This window comes from Macrobrachium nipponense, chromosome 35 (genome assembly GCF_015104395.2).
Source record: "Macrobrachium nipponense isolate FS-2020 chromosome 35, ASM1510439v2, whole genome shotgun sequence".
In the NCBI taxonomy this organism is placed as follows: Eukaryota; Metazoa; Arthropoda; class Malacostraca; order Decapoda; family Palaemonidae; genus Macrobrachium; species Macrobrachium nipponense.
The window spans coordinates 29,553,243-29,572,039 of NC_061096.1; the positions used below are offsets into that span (position 1 = coordinate 29,553,243).

The 18,797-nt window shown below is 35.8% G+C and overlaps 1 protein-coding gene and 1 long non-coding RNA gene across 6 annotated transcripts in view; one reads left to right on the plus strand and one right to left on the minus strand.

The window, feature by feature from the left end:
• Positions 1-15,322, plus strand: part of LOC135208540 (prostaglandin E2 receptor EP3 subtype-like) — a 198,280-nt gene extending 182,958 nt beyond the window's left edge. For 4 of the 5 annotated variants that reach the window (XM_064240837.1, XM_064240840.1, XM_064240838.1 and 1 more), the window contains 6 exons: positions 6,643-6,863; positions 7,469-7,620; positions 10,070-10,198; positions 12,081-12,249; positions 12,674-13,111; positions 13,290-15,322. In XM_064240837.1, the coding sequence (XP_064096907.1) occupies positions 6,643-6,863; positions 7,469-7,620; positions 10,070-10,198; positions 12,081-12,249; positions 12,674-13,111; positions 13,290-13,705 (1,525 nt within the window). In that variant the 3' untranslated portion in view covers positions 13,706-15,322. The remainder of the gene's footprint in view (positions 1-6,642; positions 6,864-7,468; positions 7,621-10,069; positions 10,199-12,080; positions 12,250-12,673; positions 13,112-13,289) is intronic. The other variant, XM_064240841.1, reaches the window with a different exon arrangement.
• Positions 1-18,797, minus strand: part of LOC135208541 (uncharacterized) — a 462,510-nt gene that overhangs the window by 257,381 nt on the left and 186,332 nt on the right. The window lies entirely within an intron of this gene.

Sequence of the window (18,797 nt, forward strand, 5' to 3'; positions counted from 1 at the left end):
ATGGCTTTGAAATCGGCGGCCTTTGCTTTTTCTTTGTCCTTCATTCTAAGAAATCAGCCGCGGTGTCTGACTCCATGACTACCACATGTATATTGCATGGGCTTCTTGAATTGCGTTTGATACATAAAGCTTACAATGCCATCGACTGAATTGTGCTGACGCTGACACGCAATAATTCTCTCTCTCTCTCTCTCTCTCTCTCTCTCTCTATGTATATATATGTGTGTGCGAGTGTTTGTGTGTCCTATCAGCATATCTCACTGTTATCATGAAAACCGCCAACACAACTACGCCGTGCTTCCCAAACACATTCCAAACGTAATTTAAAAAATTCCATGTCATTTGTGTCTCCCCAAATATACCCTGTTATTCCAGAAAATACAATTTCTTCATTTCTTTCATCAAGCATTCGTATCCACTTATTGAACTATTTATGATATTTGTAATCGCACAAAAGACATTGCATTTCTCCCAACTACAGACGAGTACAGTATCCGAAGAGACAGAGAGAATTATTATTACCTTATCTGATCTTGGCTCCAGAAATAAGCGGTTTGGAAGGACTTCTCACGCCATGACAATTCTCAAGAAGTTATCGGTATGAGGACTCTATAGCAGCCACATTATTTACGTACATTCTTTTTAGCGTGTGTCTTTGCATTCGAAGGGCTCCTGCCAGCTGAATGGCAGAAAAAGAAGCGTTCAAATAATACTCTGTATGAATGTATGAAAAGGTATATATATTGTGTGTGGGAAATGAATGATAGGGTTTTTGAATAACAGAGTGAAGTTAAGGCAATGAAATAGCAAAATATTTGTAGGAGAGGCAACGGAATAGCAAAAGATTTGAAGGAGAAGTAATGAAATACCAAAATGAAGAAGAGGCAATTAAATAGGAAAATTATTGAAAGAGAGGCTATTGCTTTCCAGAATGGAGAGGCAATTCAATAGCAAAATGCTTGAAGGAGAGGCTATTGAATAACACAGTGAGGGAGATGCTATTGCATGACAGTTAAGGAGAGGCTTTTGAATAACAGAATGAAGGAGAAGCAATTTAATAACAAAATGTGTGATGAAAAATAAATACAAAAACTAATGAGAAAAAACTGAACAGCAAAATACGTGAATACAAGGAAACAGCAAAATGCCTAATAAAAGAGGATCACAAATAGCAAGGAAAGCATCTGCGACAAAACGCGCAAATGTGGGGCAAATACTCTATATCTTCCTCATCTACACAGGACACACCTAGCAACTTACACGCAGAAACAAATGGCAAGTTATAATTACGGAAGTAAAGGATATTGTTTGCTATGGAATTAATAGATGTTTCTTATTTTTCATTATTCCTCTTAATAGCACCATCAGGTTCGTATTGATATCAATGTAAAGCGTATATTTACGAGTTTGTATCTAGACTTCATATCGACGGAAAATGCACGAGAAATAAGGTAATGATAAATTCCAGACAGTAATAAGGGACGTTCACGCACGGAAAAGCAAACAAGTAATAAAGTAATTAAAGAAGAATACGGTCGAGTAATAAGTAAATGATTACCATTAGAAGAATGGACGTTAATCCACTTGGAAGTGCTAAAGCTAGTAAAAGTTGCAAACGTTGTTTCTGAACTATTTTTAGGTTAATTAATGCAGTCATATGTTACTCCATTACACAATTGCCATTTATTTCTAATGTAACTCATGATTACATATTAGTTTCGAATCATAAGTATGAAATAACTATACGCAGCATCCACAAATACATCGCTTTTAAGGGAAGGGTAATGACCCCGTCTAGCTACAACTGAAGGATTTACTGAGTAGCTACTGACCCTGGCCAGTAAGAGAGGTCATAATGAGGTCGGAGAATTAAACGAATAATTTTTTTTACAACGGCAGTAAACCTTTATAAATATGAGTGTAGACAAATATTCAATAGTTTTGGAATTAGTTTTACGAAGTAAATGCCCAAACACAAGTTATTTTACTTTAAGATAGCTTAGGCAAAGTGGTTTAGCGTAACTATTTATTCATTCATTTTTTATTTACTTGACCCAAAACACAATACTCATAATAATCTCGGATGAAGATAGTTCTCAGGAAACTTGAACCCAGTAAAATAACTCTACGGGTAAAACACACTTTCATGTATATCTCTTGCTACTTTTCTTTTCAGGTTCACCTCTTTGTATTTCACACACCTTAATTCTTTTTATTTATAAAATTCCCTTTCCTTATTTGTGAGTTTACGTTTTTTTATAAGTGCGTTTATATAATTTTCATCGTGACAACTTTGACCGTCAAAGTATTTGTTATGAGAAATTTATAATTCATATATATTTATAATATTATGCACCTTCACACACACACACGTTCGCATATAATATATATATATATATATATATATATATATATATATATATATATATATATTACACACACAAACACACTTATATATATATATATATATATATATATATATATGTGTGTGTGTGTGTGTGTGTTTTGTGTGTGTATGTATATATGTATATGTATGTATATATATATATGTGTGTGTGTGTGTGTGTGTATACATATGTATCTGTATATATATATATATATATATATATATATATATATATATATATATATATATATATACTTACATAAATACACATAGTATATATATCATTTATAAATGCATACATACTACATACATACATACACACACACACACACACACACACATATATATATATATATATATATATATATATACTATATATATATCCATACATATATATTCACTCAAATAAAGCTAAATACCATCATAATGCAGTTACCAATCTAATATATACTACGAAGTCCAAAAGCTCTCAGATGAAAGGGAAACAGAAAAAAAAACTCTTTAATTAAATGACATTTTTAGGCACAGAGTAAAGAGTTTGCAGCGTTTCGGACGCTAGGATTAAAGACTGCTAACGAACTCGGTGACAGTATCGGACGCCATTGGAGCCCTGGCTGAACTGTCAGCTAGGCTGGGAATTGCGTTGATTGCGAAGTCCCCGAATTTCGAAAAATTTAACAGGTCATCTTTTGTTTCATTAAATATCTTTTGTATCCGGCTTGTTCGGTAGAAATTCATTAAAATAATAATAACTAATAATAATAATAATAATAATAATAATAATAATAATAATAATAATAATAATGTTGAAGATATTCACAAGGAATTCTCAGAACACTCAATATAAGATTAATTCGCACAATACAGCCATCCTTTTTATCAGGACATACTTAAGAGAGTCGGCTTCTAATAATAATAATAATAATAATAATAATAATAATAATAATAATAATAATAATAATAATCTTTATGCATTGCTGTTTGCAATAAATTATAAGTTTTATACTTTACACAGAAAAATATTGGGATCTTAACGCAGATTGAGAAGCTTGAAGCGGCCTTGAATCGTCTCACCAGATATTATTATTATTATTATTATTATTATTATTATTATTATATTATTATTATTATTATTATTATTATTATTATTATCATTAATACGAACACTCAGATATAAGCATTTGTAAACAACTGAAAATAACATAACAGTTTAAGAGCTAAACTGCCTTCTAGAAATACTTGGTATTCTTGTCGATGATTCATTTACTCTTTTTTTTTATTGTTCATTTTTTTTTCTTCTTTTTTGTAAAAGGAAATTCATTCTGTTTTGGCTGTATGCTTCGTGACATGAAACATTTTGGGGGATTACATATTATTCTGGGCATTTTGGCTTTTAATCTCTCGGAGCGAAACACGCACAGACAGACACACACAACACACACACACACACACACACACGGGTCACAGCAAAGCCTAAGAGACAAGGTAATTTTAGCAGACGTGCCACATTCCCATTTGTATTTTCCCACCGGTATACCATTGAAATTATCTTTATTATAAATAAATTATTTGTAACAAATAACGCACCGTTAGTGTCACGTACTACAGCAGCTGCTGTGATGCGAGTTGAAGGAATTCAACCCACCAGTCATTCAGAAATCCTTCTTTGTGTCTCTAAATTTTATGAATGACTGTTTTCATCTGCTGCCTTTATACGTTTGAGTGCGCACTGGACAATTTTCATGTATCACTGGACGCTGGACGCTTCGATTTCTATTGAAGTTCTCGAAGTAATAAATGTATCTCTTTACCTAATATGAAACTATATTTTAAAAAAAAATAGAAATGACATGGTAATCTGGAGACAACAGTCATCAGTCAAATGATAGGCGATAAATATAAGCTATCACTGAACAGGGAAATTCTCACAATTTCCAATAAAGTTATTGTGAGCAACGAGGATTCCCTTAATTGTGAACGTTCTCGTTATCAAAAAATCTCTACTTCAAAATTCGCCCAAATGAAAAATATCGAACGTTTAGTAAGTAATCATTGTGTATAAAGATTAAATTATTCCACGTATTCCTTGAAAGTTTATTGTAAATTTTTGCGATTTCTAAATCTCTGCAAATTTGTCTGAGGGAAGTGTACATAGAAACCTACCAGTAACTCGACCCCAGACGCAAATAGTATCAAAACGCAAATACCTTGGAAAGCCACAACGTCACGTTTCAAGCATTAATAAAAATAAAAAAATATGCATGGTTATTTTGGAACATTTTTTTCCGATCTCTATACACTTCCCCGTTCTCATTTTATGAATAACTGATAACAACTGCTCGGAACACCGCAGTTATGCCACTTACAAGTGGTCACTGAAAAATATGCGGCCGCCTATTTAATCACATTGGATTCCATGTTGGTGAAAGTCCTTTTTTTCTTGCGCAAAAAATATGATGCAGTTATTATTATTATTATTTTATTTTAATCTTTTTATTTTATCTACCAGACATTTGGATTTTCATATGATTGTATTCGACTAACCCATGCAAAAGCATACACATTCACACAATCACGTACACAAAGGAATCATTTACATATTAAAATTTACATATTAAAAAAAAAAACTCATAAAATGGCACTTACAAAAGTTAAAATCACAAAAACGCTAAAGTGGAAAAGAAAAGCCAAAATAAAAGCTTAAAAAGTTAATAAAAGAACTCTGAAACTAGTACCTATCTCTAGAAAGCTTAAAAAAATTTACCAATACACACATACATTTCGGTTGCGTGCGTGTATACGTGGGCAGACACATACATCACCCGCAACTGTAGGAAACAAATTTTTAGTGTATGCCCATTTGTCGGAATGTCCGCCTGTCACCACTCCTCTCGAGGGCAATACAACGAATCCGAGAGTTTCGCTGGAGAGATCTCCTTGGAAATGTCCGTGCGTCATACCTGGGCTTGTAGGATCCTCTCAGGTGAGAGGGCGGTGGTCACTAATCGCCCTTGCGAGGGGGCGGCTTACAAGATATCGCCTGTGTCTTTGGTGAAGGAAAGGTTTTTTTTTTTTTTTTTTTTTTTTTTGTTTTTTTTTTATGCAAATGCCTCCTTTTCTTTCCCGTAGGTCACTGTTGTGTAACTTTTTTCGTTGAATGTTTGAGATGTTAGCTTACTGGTATGCAACTTTCAGATAACTCTATTATCATTGTTTATTGTTTTTAGACTTGAGTCCTTCATTTGTTTTTTTCAGTCTTTTTTGGAAACTGCACTCTAATCGTTTGTCACATTTTGGTAATCTTCTATCCATATCCTCAGTCTTTGGCCAGTTGATAACTTTCCTTATCCTTAGGTCACTTTTTGCTTACCACACTTTTATGGGAAGTTGTAGCCTATTTCCTTCATTTAACTATTTGTCAATTTTTCCCTTTTTTCTTTGTAATAACCTTACAGTATCTCTTGGGTAAACCTTTTTCCTTTTCTTTTTGAGTAAGAAAGAGCATATTTGGGTTGCCCATCCCTTTGGACTCCATTAAAAAAACGTAATTGTTATTTCCGACATACTCGAAATGATTGTAAACGTTGGACTGAAACGGATCTCTGGGTGTCCATATACAACACCGGATGTTGCGAGTGGGTGTCCGGGTATCAAATGCTTTCAGGAAAAAGGAAAAATCAGTCACGTGTCTTTCCTTTTACTTCTTATGTACCATACATGCATGTGTTTGTTTGCTTGTTTGTTTGTTTGTATAGTGTTTTTACGTTGCATGGAACCATGATTATTCAGCAACGGGACCAACGGTTTTACGTGACTTCCGAACCACGTCGAGAGTGAACTTCTATCACCAGAAATACACATCTCTACCCCTCAGTGGAATGCCCGAGAATCGAACTCGCGGCCACCGAAGTGGCAGGCCAAGACCACTCCGATCACGCCACTGAAGCGCATTCCTGTGTCTGTGTGTGTCTGAGTGTGTGTACGTACATTACATATGAAGTAAATGGAAAATCACGGGACTAATTTTTCCTTATTCCTGGTAAGCTTGCCTGGCGAGAACAAGAAGAGTATACTGATCCTGTCTAAACTAAAATATAGTCTCTGCAATTAATGTGATTGACTTCAACTGAAATTGTGTAAGAAAAGAAATATGCACAAATAGCTCGTGTGTGTGTGCGTGTGTGTTGTGCATAAGCGTGAATATACCCCTCCGAAATGTAACGTCGTGACAGATCTCCCCTTCCGTCCCCCCACAGAATGTTCTTCTGCGGGATCTGGATCTTCTGCTTCATGGTGGCCGTGTTGCCCCTCTTCAGCGTCGGGCAGTTCTACCTGCAGTACCCAGGGACGTGGTGCTTCACCAACATCCACCTGTGCGACGAGACGCCCCTCCTGCAGAAGGTCTTCACCACCACCGTAGGGGTCATGAACGTCTGCAACCTCATCGTCATCGTCGTGTGCAACGTCTTCGTCGTAGGTAAGGAAGGTCGTCAGTCTCCAGACGACATTTTGTTATTTAACGCACTCGTCTTCAATTTTTGATTGGACAATCACAGTCGGGGGCTTGTCCCATTGGCTGCGAGTCTGCCTTTACGTCGGAGGCGCTGATTGGCTGGCGCCAGGGGCCCTCTGCTTACCGCACGAGGATTTTTTTATTTATATAGAATTTGTTCATTGTGCCAAGCACTGGGGCAACTAAGGCCATTCAGCGCTGAAACGGAAATTTACAATAAAAGGTTTGAAAGACGTAACAGGAGGAAAATCTCGCAGTTGCACAATGAAAAAATTGTTAGCAGAGGGTGGACAGTAAGATGGAAGAAATTGAATATGAACGGAGGTACAGCAAAAGGAATGAAAGTAGTTGCAGCTAGGGGCCGAAGGGACGCTGCAAAGAGCCTTAAGTAATGCCTACATTGCACCGAATGAGGTGCACTGACGGCACTAACCCCCAAGGGGGTTACCGCTCAAGGAAGGCAGCTATTGGTTATCTCAGGGGCGCGCGTTAAAATAGTAATAAAAGACATTATTATCATTATTATCATTATCATTAATTACTTCCCTCTCCGCCTTCTTCCCCTTCAGGATCGCTCCTGAAGATGAGGATCACTCCGCACTCGGCCTTCGAGCACGGCCAGCCCCACCGGAGCCGGAAGAAGAACGAGCAGGAACTCCAGATGGTCATCGTTCTCATCGTCATCACCTGCATCTTCGTCGTCTCGTGGGCGCCCCTCGATGTGAGTCTCTCTCTCTCTCTCTCTCTCTCTCTCTCTCTCTCTCTTAATGTGAACGGGAATTTCTTTTTCCCCTTACTTAGAAAATTCCCTTATAATATGTAAATATAAATATAAAATTCCCTTCGCTCAACTCTCTCTCTCTCTCTCTCTCTCTCTCTCTCTCTCTCTCTGCGAACCCCTTACTCAGAACATTCTCTCAATAAATGAATATAAAATTCCTTTCCCTCAACTGAAAATCTCTCTCTCTCTCTCTCTCTCTCTCTCTCTCTCTCTCTCTCTCTCTCTGTCTTATTTGAGTCTTTAATTGTGATAGTAATGTGCTGGGAAGGTTAATAACATAGACTAACCTACACTACGTGCATGCTTAAAATATCAGATAGTGCTAGTATTGCTGACAATTTTGATAACTCAATACACCCATATAATTACTCGCTAGGTTACTATGAATGCTGACGAAGTTAACGTCTGGATTGTGCTATCAATGTTTTGATGTTATCAAAAAATGTACAAAATAGAGCTCTCGACAACCAGCTCTGAACTGTGTGATTTGTTACCCTTTTATTATTATTATATATTATTACTATTATTTACCTACATCGACCGTTTTATTCTTTCCCTTCATGGTGTGTGGTATCAGTTCACCCTCAAATAAAATGAAAGAATAAGAAACATGAAAGGCATATATATATATATATATACATAAATAAAGGTTTTTTGCCACGAAGGAAACAATGAAAAAGCGAGATAGCCAAGTACTTTCGGTCCTGTTCGGACCCTTTACTGAGACAAACTGATTTTACAAAGAACATGGTCAAAAGAAGGCTTAATATACAAAAAAGAAATGCCTAAAAATGTACTTAGCTTACCTTATTTTCGTGGATTTGAAACCATAAAATCAATATTTAAATCGTTTAATGTTAATGTAGTGTTCTCTTATAACAATACCATTAAAGATATGCTAATTAAGAATAGTCCCGTAACAAATAACAACATTATTTACAAAATTCCTTGTAAGGATTGCCCATCGTTGGTCAGTCAAGTAAAAATTTATGTGTTCGGATTAAGCAGCATATGTATTCAGTTAGAACAGCCCAGACTTCAAATGCACTGTTTATCCATCTGAGTGAAAAATCTCATTGTATTAATTGGGGTGATACGTCGGTAATTGCTAGATCTAATGATTATGTTTCAAGAAATTTACTGGAATCCGCAATTATACAAATCACTAATAAAAACAACCTAAATCTTAGTCTGGGAATGTACCATTTGGACCCATATATTTGTAAGATGTTTATGAAGGACTTCAAAATAAATGAACAACTAATAAATTAGTCCCACATGTATAGTTATTATTTCTTTCTCTCTCTCTCTCCTTCTCCCCTCTCTCTCTCTCTCTCTCTCTCTCTCTCTCTCTCTCTCTCTCTCTCTCTCTGGTTCGATATTCTCACTGCCTCTTTCTCTTGCTCGATATATATATATTTATATTTTCTTTCGTCTTTCCATTATTAATAATAATTTTTATTGGGAAAATTTGTGTAAAAATTCATGATATTAAATTGTATATGCTCCCGTGTTTTTTTCAAAATGTACTGTTTTCTGGAAGAATCACTTGTTTACTGCGGGTATCCTTCAAGGTGTGGCTAGCCTCTGGGGGCTCCTCCTTTCTGTAGAGTGAAGATCGCCCTTATGGCTAATCTGGTAGTGTCAGTTTGTATATTAAGCCTTCTTTTGACTATGTTGTTCTTTGTAAAATCAGTTTGCCTCAGTAAAGGGTCCGAACAGGACAGAAAGTACTTGGCTATCTCGCTTTTTCATTGTTTCCTTCGTGGCAAAAAACCTTTATTTATACATAGCATCACGTTTTATATACATAGTGATCAAGTTATTCATATCTATCAATATATATATATGTATATATATATATATATATATATATATATATATAATGCCTTTCATGTTTCTTATTCTTCCATTTTATTTGAGGGTGAACTGATACCACACACCATGAATGGAAAGAATAAAACGGTCGATGTAGGTAAAGAATAGTAATAATAATATAATAATAATAAAAGGGTAACAAATCACACAGTTCAGAGCTGGTTGTTGAGAGCTCTCTTTTGTAAATTTTTTAATAACATCAAAACAGTGATAGCACAATCCAGACGTTAACTTCGTCAGCATTGATATATATATATATATATATATATATATATATATATATATATATATATATATATATATATATATATGTATAGTATGTATAGATATATATATATATATATATATATATATATATATATATATATATAATACTCATACATATATGTACATGTACCCTATGTATGTATGTATGTATAACATATATACACATACGTATGTATGTGAGTATAACAAACGTATACGTTTTTCTTAATGAGGTGTTTATAGATTTTCCATCTCTACTCGCCAGGCTATTCTGGTGGGGAATCGGGCGTGGCCGCCTCACGACGTGGAGGACCATTACATCGAATTAGTGGCCATTCGTCTGTGCTCTCTCAATCAGATTGTCGATCCTTTCGCTTACATCATCTGCAGAGTGGTTAGTAACAGTTTCTCTCTCTCTCTCTCTCTCTCTCTCTCTCTCTCTCTCTCTCTCTCTCTCTCTCTTTCTCTCAACCCAAGCTATGACATTTGCTGAGCATGTCAATGGCTGCACGTTACAATGGATAAGAAGATCCTTTATATGACCGAAAGACTTAAAAGATACAAATATTTGTTGATGAAGCTACATATAGAGAGAAATAAACATTGGATAAAAATGAGGGCTTACTAACAACCTAGTCCAAAATTTGGAATGAATTTTATCAGTTCTATAGAAAAAACAAGTGCTGAAAAGTAATTTCTGTTAAGGCTGAGCACTTTAGGACTTATTTTATAAGTAGAGTGATGTGTGAGTGATTCAATTTTTTGTATGAAAAGGCAGTATTGGTACTGGTTAGTCCGACATTCGTGCGAGCTTTAGTTGTCACGTTTTTGCATATTTGTTTGTTCGCAAGTTTGTTTTTGACGCTGTTTGTGCTCAGCAATGTTAGCCTATGTGCGTGTTAAATGGTCTGAGGGACTTTGCTAATAGACTCCATCATTTCGCAATTTGTATCCGAGATATACTGCAAAACTTTTTTCATGCAACAAGGGTATATAACGTTTTGGAGAACTTGGGGTAGCAGAAGTTTAGTGAGGACATTCATCTCCTTGATAATCCAGCCCGGAAATATACAGAATGCAATTAAAGTTCCAGGAATTCTGGGTTAGAACTATTTGAATACATGAATGGTTATATCAACTGTTGCCCAGTTTAGGATTTAATGCCAAGATTAATTTCTATAACGATTTAATACTTAATCATTTGACTCTATTTGGACGTGGATCTTGAAGTGATCACTAAGTTAAAAGAACTTATTCGTTTATCTCGTATCTGAAGGATTATATTTTAAGGATTAAATTTCAGAGATAATTTTAAGCGAGTAGTAATCCAATTCATATTTACGATGTTCATCAAGTTAAAAATTAGAAAATATCTTCTGCAAACCAATAGTATACAAGTGAGCTTAGGTTAAATGGGCAACAGACTGGTCGATTTGAACGGTTCTTGAAGGAATACATACGCATATATATAACGTTAATTTTACGTTAATAACATAGCTTTTTAATATCAAAACAACGACCATGAATCTTCGGAATTTCGCCGCTTTCTTTTGATGCCTATACCTTAATGAAACTCAAATAAATTCAGTCTATCACGATTTTCCACCGATCTGGAATCTCACTATGTCTGCAGATTCTATCTGCACAATAAATTATGCAAATATTACCAGGTAAGTAACCCAGAGCATGGATTACCTGAAGTAGAGATTATCGTGCTTAATGTACCGTAACGTATGAGATAATATGTACTTTAATAAACTAAGTTAAATTCCGCGTGACCGGAGAGAGCAGGAATTTAAATTCGCGAAAATATGACTAATCCAATAAATCCGTAGGTTCATTTGTTCCTTTTTCTCGAAGCGTAAGTTTGCATGCTATGATATATAAATATATATATATATATATATATATATATATATATATATATATATAAAATCACATAGAAACATTTTGTTTATTAGCATAATGTGCATATTGCAACTTCTGCTCGCTTTCATATTTACATTGTGTATGTGTATAATATATACATATATGTATTATATGTAGGTACATATGTATGTATGTATACTTATGTGCGTATGCTTATCACAGACAGGAAAACATACTCTCTTTGACCTAAGTCGCTGATGCATTTAAATAGTCGTATACTGACATGTTAACTGAGAAAATTTGATATATTTGATTTATTTCTTCCTATATTTTACAAAGTTGCCTCTCCATTTTAGTTTGTGTCACTCGAATCAGGAGACCTAAAACATCCTTGGCATCTTCTCCAGGTTTTCAGATCTCGTTTCTGGAGCTGCTGTCGACGAGCCATCATCGGACGCGGATGGTCCAGGAGAGGAGACGGTGGTTCACATTTCCAGATCTCTTCTTTGCTCCCTAACCGCAAGTTCTCACGGACACAGAGTCCTCCCAAGGATCACATTGCCACTGTCAAAGAAGGTACAGGGGAAAGTCCCATAGAAATATCCAGTTCGTTAGAGAGTTTATGAGAGAGCTTACAGAATATTCATCTTCTGCGAAGAGTTCAGGTTTCCTCTGATAATAACGTACCAGTTACTTATGCCATTTTGCCAGCTTCATCTGTATGTTAGTGTACTTTCTGCCCTTCTGTTCTCCTTTCCCCATTTAACAAACGGGGTTGTTGTTCTGTGAAAGCTAGCTCAGCAAATTCCTGGCATTTACTTTGTGTTCCACGTGACTGCGCGTACAAATCCAGTCACGATCGGTTGTAATTTGGATAAGGGAGACCTTTCAGAACCGCCATATTACAATGTAAAAGAAAACAGTTCGGAGCAAACTAAATTTTCTAACGCATAAGCGTATGGAATAGAATGAACAATTTATTTTTTCTCTGTGGTTTCAGTAAACCAAGAATTTCGGGAAGAGGCAGCAGTTCGCCCTGAGGCAGAGAAGACAACGCGAGCGCCCTCTGTCCACAAGTCGTACTACAGTGATTCAGGTACGGGGTCTTATTCAGGTGTGGAGACTCCACTTGTAGATAAAGTGGAGGAACCTTCCTTCTCAATGGAAGCTCTACAAGAGGCAAAGGGTTCTGTCCTCCAACACTCTTTAGCCAAGAGTCTATCTGTCGCCATACCAATTCCACTCTTTACCAGTGAGCAGTATCGCGTAGCTGAGCTTGGCAGAGAAGGCGATGGCACAAACAGGGATGTGTACTACCTTGTTGATGCATCCCACAGTCCTATAGGTCAAAGGATCTCCAATCCAGATGACATGTGCCAGAACTGGTCAAGTGCTTCACGAGGGAATAACAATGAAGTTTCCTTCATTACTGTAACTGGTAAATACAATTGGGACTATTTTCATTTAGATCTTTTAAATTTTTCCACAGCTTGTTGAGTTGATTGCAGAAAAATTCCAAAACTGGCTCTTAGAAAAATCAAACATTCTATAGTTTTTATGAGATTTTCTTTATTAGAGCAACACCTTTGAACCTTTCTGTAATTTCTTTCCCTCAGATTGTGACGATGCAGGCGTATACAGAAGCAATTCTTGGAGTTGCCAGAGTATAAAGCCTCCACAACCACAGTACAGAACACAGAGTACTCAGACTCTTTCCACTGGTCATGGCAGCTACCCATATGAAGCAAACATATTTACCAAGCCATCTGAAACGCAAAGAGATGAGTTGCATGGTCTGCAGGAAGTGAATGGAAACAACCAAACTCCAAACATCAGCTTAGGCTCTGGGAACTCAGTAGAACTTAACGGCAATGTCAACAGATTCTCGTCACTGACTGTGTGTCAAGCTCACAGTTCGGAGGAGATTCCAAAAGAGGGGTCCGTCAGTGCGTCCAAGAGACCGCTTTCTGCATGCTTGTCAGATACTAGCATGGATGTTTTGGAAAGAAATTCAAAATTCACGAAGAGCTAAGCTTCAAAATGTAATGCCTGAGTACTTTTCAGGCTATTTCTTGTTTTGGAATATTATGAACTGTGTAACAACTAAGTGTTGTATTGTCTCCATAACAATGTTGAGGACGTGCATGCAGAATTCTTTTCTTTTACAAGAAGTATATTTTTGCATTTGACTGAAACAGGTCCATTGACTCGACTGTGAAATTCTTCCGTGTGTACTTTACGTATGGCAGATTTCACTTGATGATTTAGAGAAAGGTTTTTGAAAAACGTTCAGTGATTGCATGATTATCAAAATCGTATTTACCGGTATATGTGCTGTATACGTAAACCCACGTGCATGTAACGCTTTGCGCATGCGCGCCTAAATGTTACGAGTACAACAGCTGCTTTCACGTTGGTGCTACCTGAAAACTTTCTCGTGTTGCCAGACTGTCTTCTGATTTCACCAGAAACTGCCCCGTTGTCGCAGTGTTTCTTTGCTGCTTCGTCTAGTCATAGGATGTAAGAGATATTTTTCTTATCAAAATACTGAATTACCATGACCATATGTATTATATCAGGTATACGCATTTAGGTTTAACTTGCAGAATGAGAGTTCAAAACAGATTATATTTAAAGGACTTTAATTTTTTCATGACATTCATGAGTTAGTAGGAATGAAGTAAGTTACTTATTACTTTGTGCAAAGTGGTTAATTACTTAGATGCAAATGTTATTCAACATTGATTCATTACTTTTATAATTTTATTTTTCGAAAAGACGGTTATTAATGGTTGGTTGCAGCTATTCAGTAGCTTCAAGTTATCTGTACCTCTTAAGTTTAACGGAATAATTCAAAGCCGATTCGTTATTCCGAAATATTAGATGTATCAATGTTCTTAGTCACAAAGAGAGATTGGATGTCTACAGGCTGATGAAAGTAAGATAAAACTGGAAATTTCATCAGTTTCAGTTCATCTTTTGAAGTGTTCTTTTAACAGGCAGAAAATGCAATTAGGAAGTCACGAGACATTTTGAAGATTTGTGAAGAAACCAACAAAACATGATTGGTAAGAGATCGACAGATAATTTTCTGAAATTTTTCATATTTTTCGAAAGTGCCTTTTTGATTCTTTGTGCTTTTTTAATCTTTAAAGTTTTCCTGTACCAAAACCCCCGAATAAATAAATATGAGTGTGATGACGATTCCCTCCGTGGATTAGAATAGTTCTGTGAAACGTAAGATCGTCAGTGAAAAAGACTTTGCCATAAGAGACATACGCCAGTAGTTTGATTTCATTCTGAGCCCCTTAGCTGTAAGATAAATAGATGTCCAAAGGCAGGCTTTTGTTGTTGTTGTTGTTCTTGTTGCTGTCTGTTATCATATCTGTTATTATACTTCTATGTTGTTATTTGGCATATTGCTTCTAATCAATTACAACATACATTCCGCTCTACGTGTCTGTAATGACTTTGGAAATGATTCTGTTGAAGTTTTGTCAATTTATTTCCAGCTTTCTATTGACTCAATAGATTTTATCATGATGTGTTCAATATTTCTAAAAGATTACGTGTATAAAATCAAATGTTTATAACCGTGATTCATCAAATTTCTATGTGCTATGTGATATTATAAATGTTTACATGATTATGTCTGTGTTTTATTAGAAAGTTTGGTTTGACCTTAAAAAAAAGCTATTATTACGCAACTATATAATGGCAAGCATACTCAACATTTGTTCATGCAGTATGCCCTGAGAAAGAAAAAAATGGGACAATTGAAAAACATAAATCAGTACATTAACTGACTCAGAATTAAAACAATTTCTAATGCAAAATTTAGAGATGAAAATTATTCTCTCTCTCTCTCTCTCTCTCTCTCTCTCTCTCTCTCTCTCTCTCTCTCTCTCTCTCTCTCTCTCTCTCTCTCTAGTAACTATAAATATTTTTACCATACGTTTTATTCCTAAACAAAAATAACTATAAATTTATTTGCCACACGTTTTATTCCTAAACAAAAACTCTCCAGTCTTTTTGCCCCCTTTAGAGCATGAGTGCTTCAGTCTACAGTACATATATAAAATTATTCACAACTGAAAAACTTATTGAAATGTTTACAGATTAAAAGGATACAAAATCCTCTACTTCATCAACAATAGATCTCAGAACAATACTATTTCAAATCATACTGTAAAGTATTATGTAATTTACCAGTAAAAAAAATCATAATTTCTACAAAAAAAGAAAAAAAAGAAGAAAAAAAAAGTGTTCTTTTAGTGTTTCGTCACTACAGTATAGTGCTTGTGTTAGACTAGGCCAGACATTTCAATATTGCCATGAGAGGTCACTCGCTTGTCAGTGAGTTCGCCACTCATTGTTATTGACTCTCTATAGAGGTATCTTTCGAAAGAAAATATTGTTTTATCCTGCACTGTCAGCCATAAGGTGATGGAACTGTTGGATCTGGTCGAGTTGTGATACTTACACCAAAAGAACATTTGCGCGGACAAGATATAAAGCCTAACAGCCTTATCTCAGAGTTCCTTGCTTACAAAATTACCATTGAAACTATTACGCAGGGTAAAGGCAAAATGAATTTGCCGCATGTGTGAGGGCATTTTAAAGGATGTGTATGAATCTCACATGAATAATTAACGGGGCTCGTAAAACGTTGCGTTACTGTAATGAAATGCATACCGTATGCACTTTGATATTTCACAGTTAGATTAAAGATTAATCAGTGTCAAGGCTATTTTAAAGATTTAGTTAGTGTAAATACAAAGGCATTTTTTCTTCCTGTGAAAGAAAATGGATAAAACTTGGTAATGTAAATAAATATTATTTTTTCATTAAAGAAACTATCCTGTACTGCCCTTGTGAGCAGCAAATGTCAAGAGGTTAGATAGAACTGAACTTTAATGTCGTTAAATCATAATCTAGGCCGCGAGATTCCAAGGACGCAAATATTTTCCATTCTGCGTGAGAATCAACTCGCGCTGACAGTAATCCACTTGAATTCACTTGCAGTAGTAGTTTTCCTACGTTTCGTTGTCACCACAACATAGCAATACCAAAACGTATGTTTGTGTAGTATTACACTGAAATGAGCCGAACTCCGGTTTACTACGCCAATGGTATCTGCCTTTCCTGTGTAAAAAATCGAACGATACATGAATGATTGTAAATCAGCACGTTCAAACAGAACAGAATAAAAAAGTTACTTATGTATCTTGCCTTTTTAATGACAGCTATGACCGAAATAGCACTCTCTCTCTCTCTCTCTCTCTCTCTCTCTCTCAGCCACTCGATTCATTCCTTGACAATGAAATTAACTATATATTGTAAAAATAATTTAATGGAAACTGAGTACGAGGAGGAAGTAAACGTTATATTGATATTAATTTATGCAGAAGGGGAACGGGAGCAAGTAAAGTCATGAATGCATTTACTTTGCAGTTGACGATGCAATTTAAATGAACACTTAATTTATACATTATATTAAGCACATAGCATGACTCGTCCAGTTACATAAGAAAGCGTCAGCAGATAACAGAAGTATGCCATTTGTATACCTGTCAGGAATACAGAGTCAGACTTTTCTCCTACCTAATAAGGAAACTTTATCCTGTACGTACTACTGATAAAAATCAGAAGTTTCCAATATCCTGTAGTCACGGCTCATCTGATACGAAGAAAACGATAATGATATGCAGACTGTGTTTGTGCTGTCCACCCTATTTTAATTAGGTAGAAGAAAAGACGTTGAAATATTCCTCGATTTTTACAGCGTAAAGAAGTTAACTCGTTGTATTACAAATAAATAAAAGCAAGCGACAGGAAAATACATGAACAATGCTGAACCACTTACGAAAGCTTAACTTCAAGTAATAAAGCTGACACATATAATTTGCCTTACTTCTCTAAGCTTTATAAATCTGGTAAAAAACTCACAAAGCGAAAACTTATTTCGAAAAGGTGACCAAAATCAGAATCCGGTACAAGGGTTGGGTGACTGCTGAATATGTGGCAGGTGGTTCCCAGTGGAGGGGCGAGGCTGAAACAACCAAGCTGGGACTGAATTATGCCCCAACAGGCCCACAGAATATATTAACCTTTCCCATACACCTGCGGACATGAGACGTCTACTTTATTTTTTTTTTTACTTACATTTCTTTGGGGAGGAGGAGGAGGAGGAAGGAGGAGGAGGAGGAGGAGGAGGAGGAGGAGGAGGAGGAGACTCTATGTGACGAATTCTACATTTCTCCAATTTTGAGCTGAAATTTTGCTGGCCTGTGGTGGAGTTCCTTTGGGTGAATAGAAAGTCAAGGATTATGCACTATCTCCATATGTCTTGTACTGTATGTATTCACACTCACACATACATACGCACAACCATTCAAGGTTGTCTTTAGGCCTGGGTACACCTAGCATTTGCCTAGCGACATCTCGATAGTAGGGGACAATTGCCGGCACGCTGTTGCACCTTCCAAAAGTTTGTGTTGATTAAAATTGCTTTATAATATTCTTCTCGTTTATTATTATATTGATATTTAGCAACACGTGTGCAGAAAAAAAAACCCAGTGATTTTAGCTTTAATTTCATCGAACGTTTGCTGTCTTAGTCACTTGGGTAGGCGCCCCAGTAAACTGCTTTGCCCATGGTTTACATTGATGTCAGAATCAGAGACACATTTACACACACATATATATATAGCTTATCTATTCAGATAAGAGGCAAACGAACGAAAAAAAAAGGTACCATCCTATAAATGAGCCAATGCTTGTCAAATCATTATTCTTTATCTTTACCAACCTCTGCTTAATGAGTGTGTTTCTGCTTTAAGAAAGTTTATGTAATTCCTTCTGTAATAACAGGTTAAATTGCTTATTTGTGTGTTATTCTCCAGTCAATGCATTCATTAGGTGGATGATAATAATAATAATAATAATAATAATAATAATAATAATAATAATAATAATAATAATAATAATAATTAATAAATTTTAGTTAAATCACATTTCCAAGCATATCTCTATAGCTTCGAGTAAACATTCAGCTTTAGTGTTCACCTCAGATCCCACGCTGACTCCAGGAGAGAGAGAGAGAGAGAGAGAGAGAGAGAGAG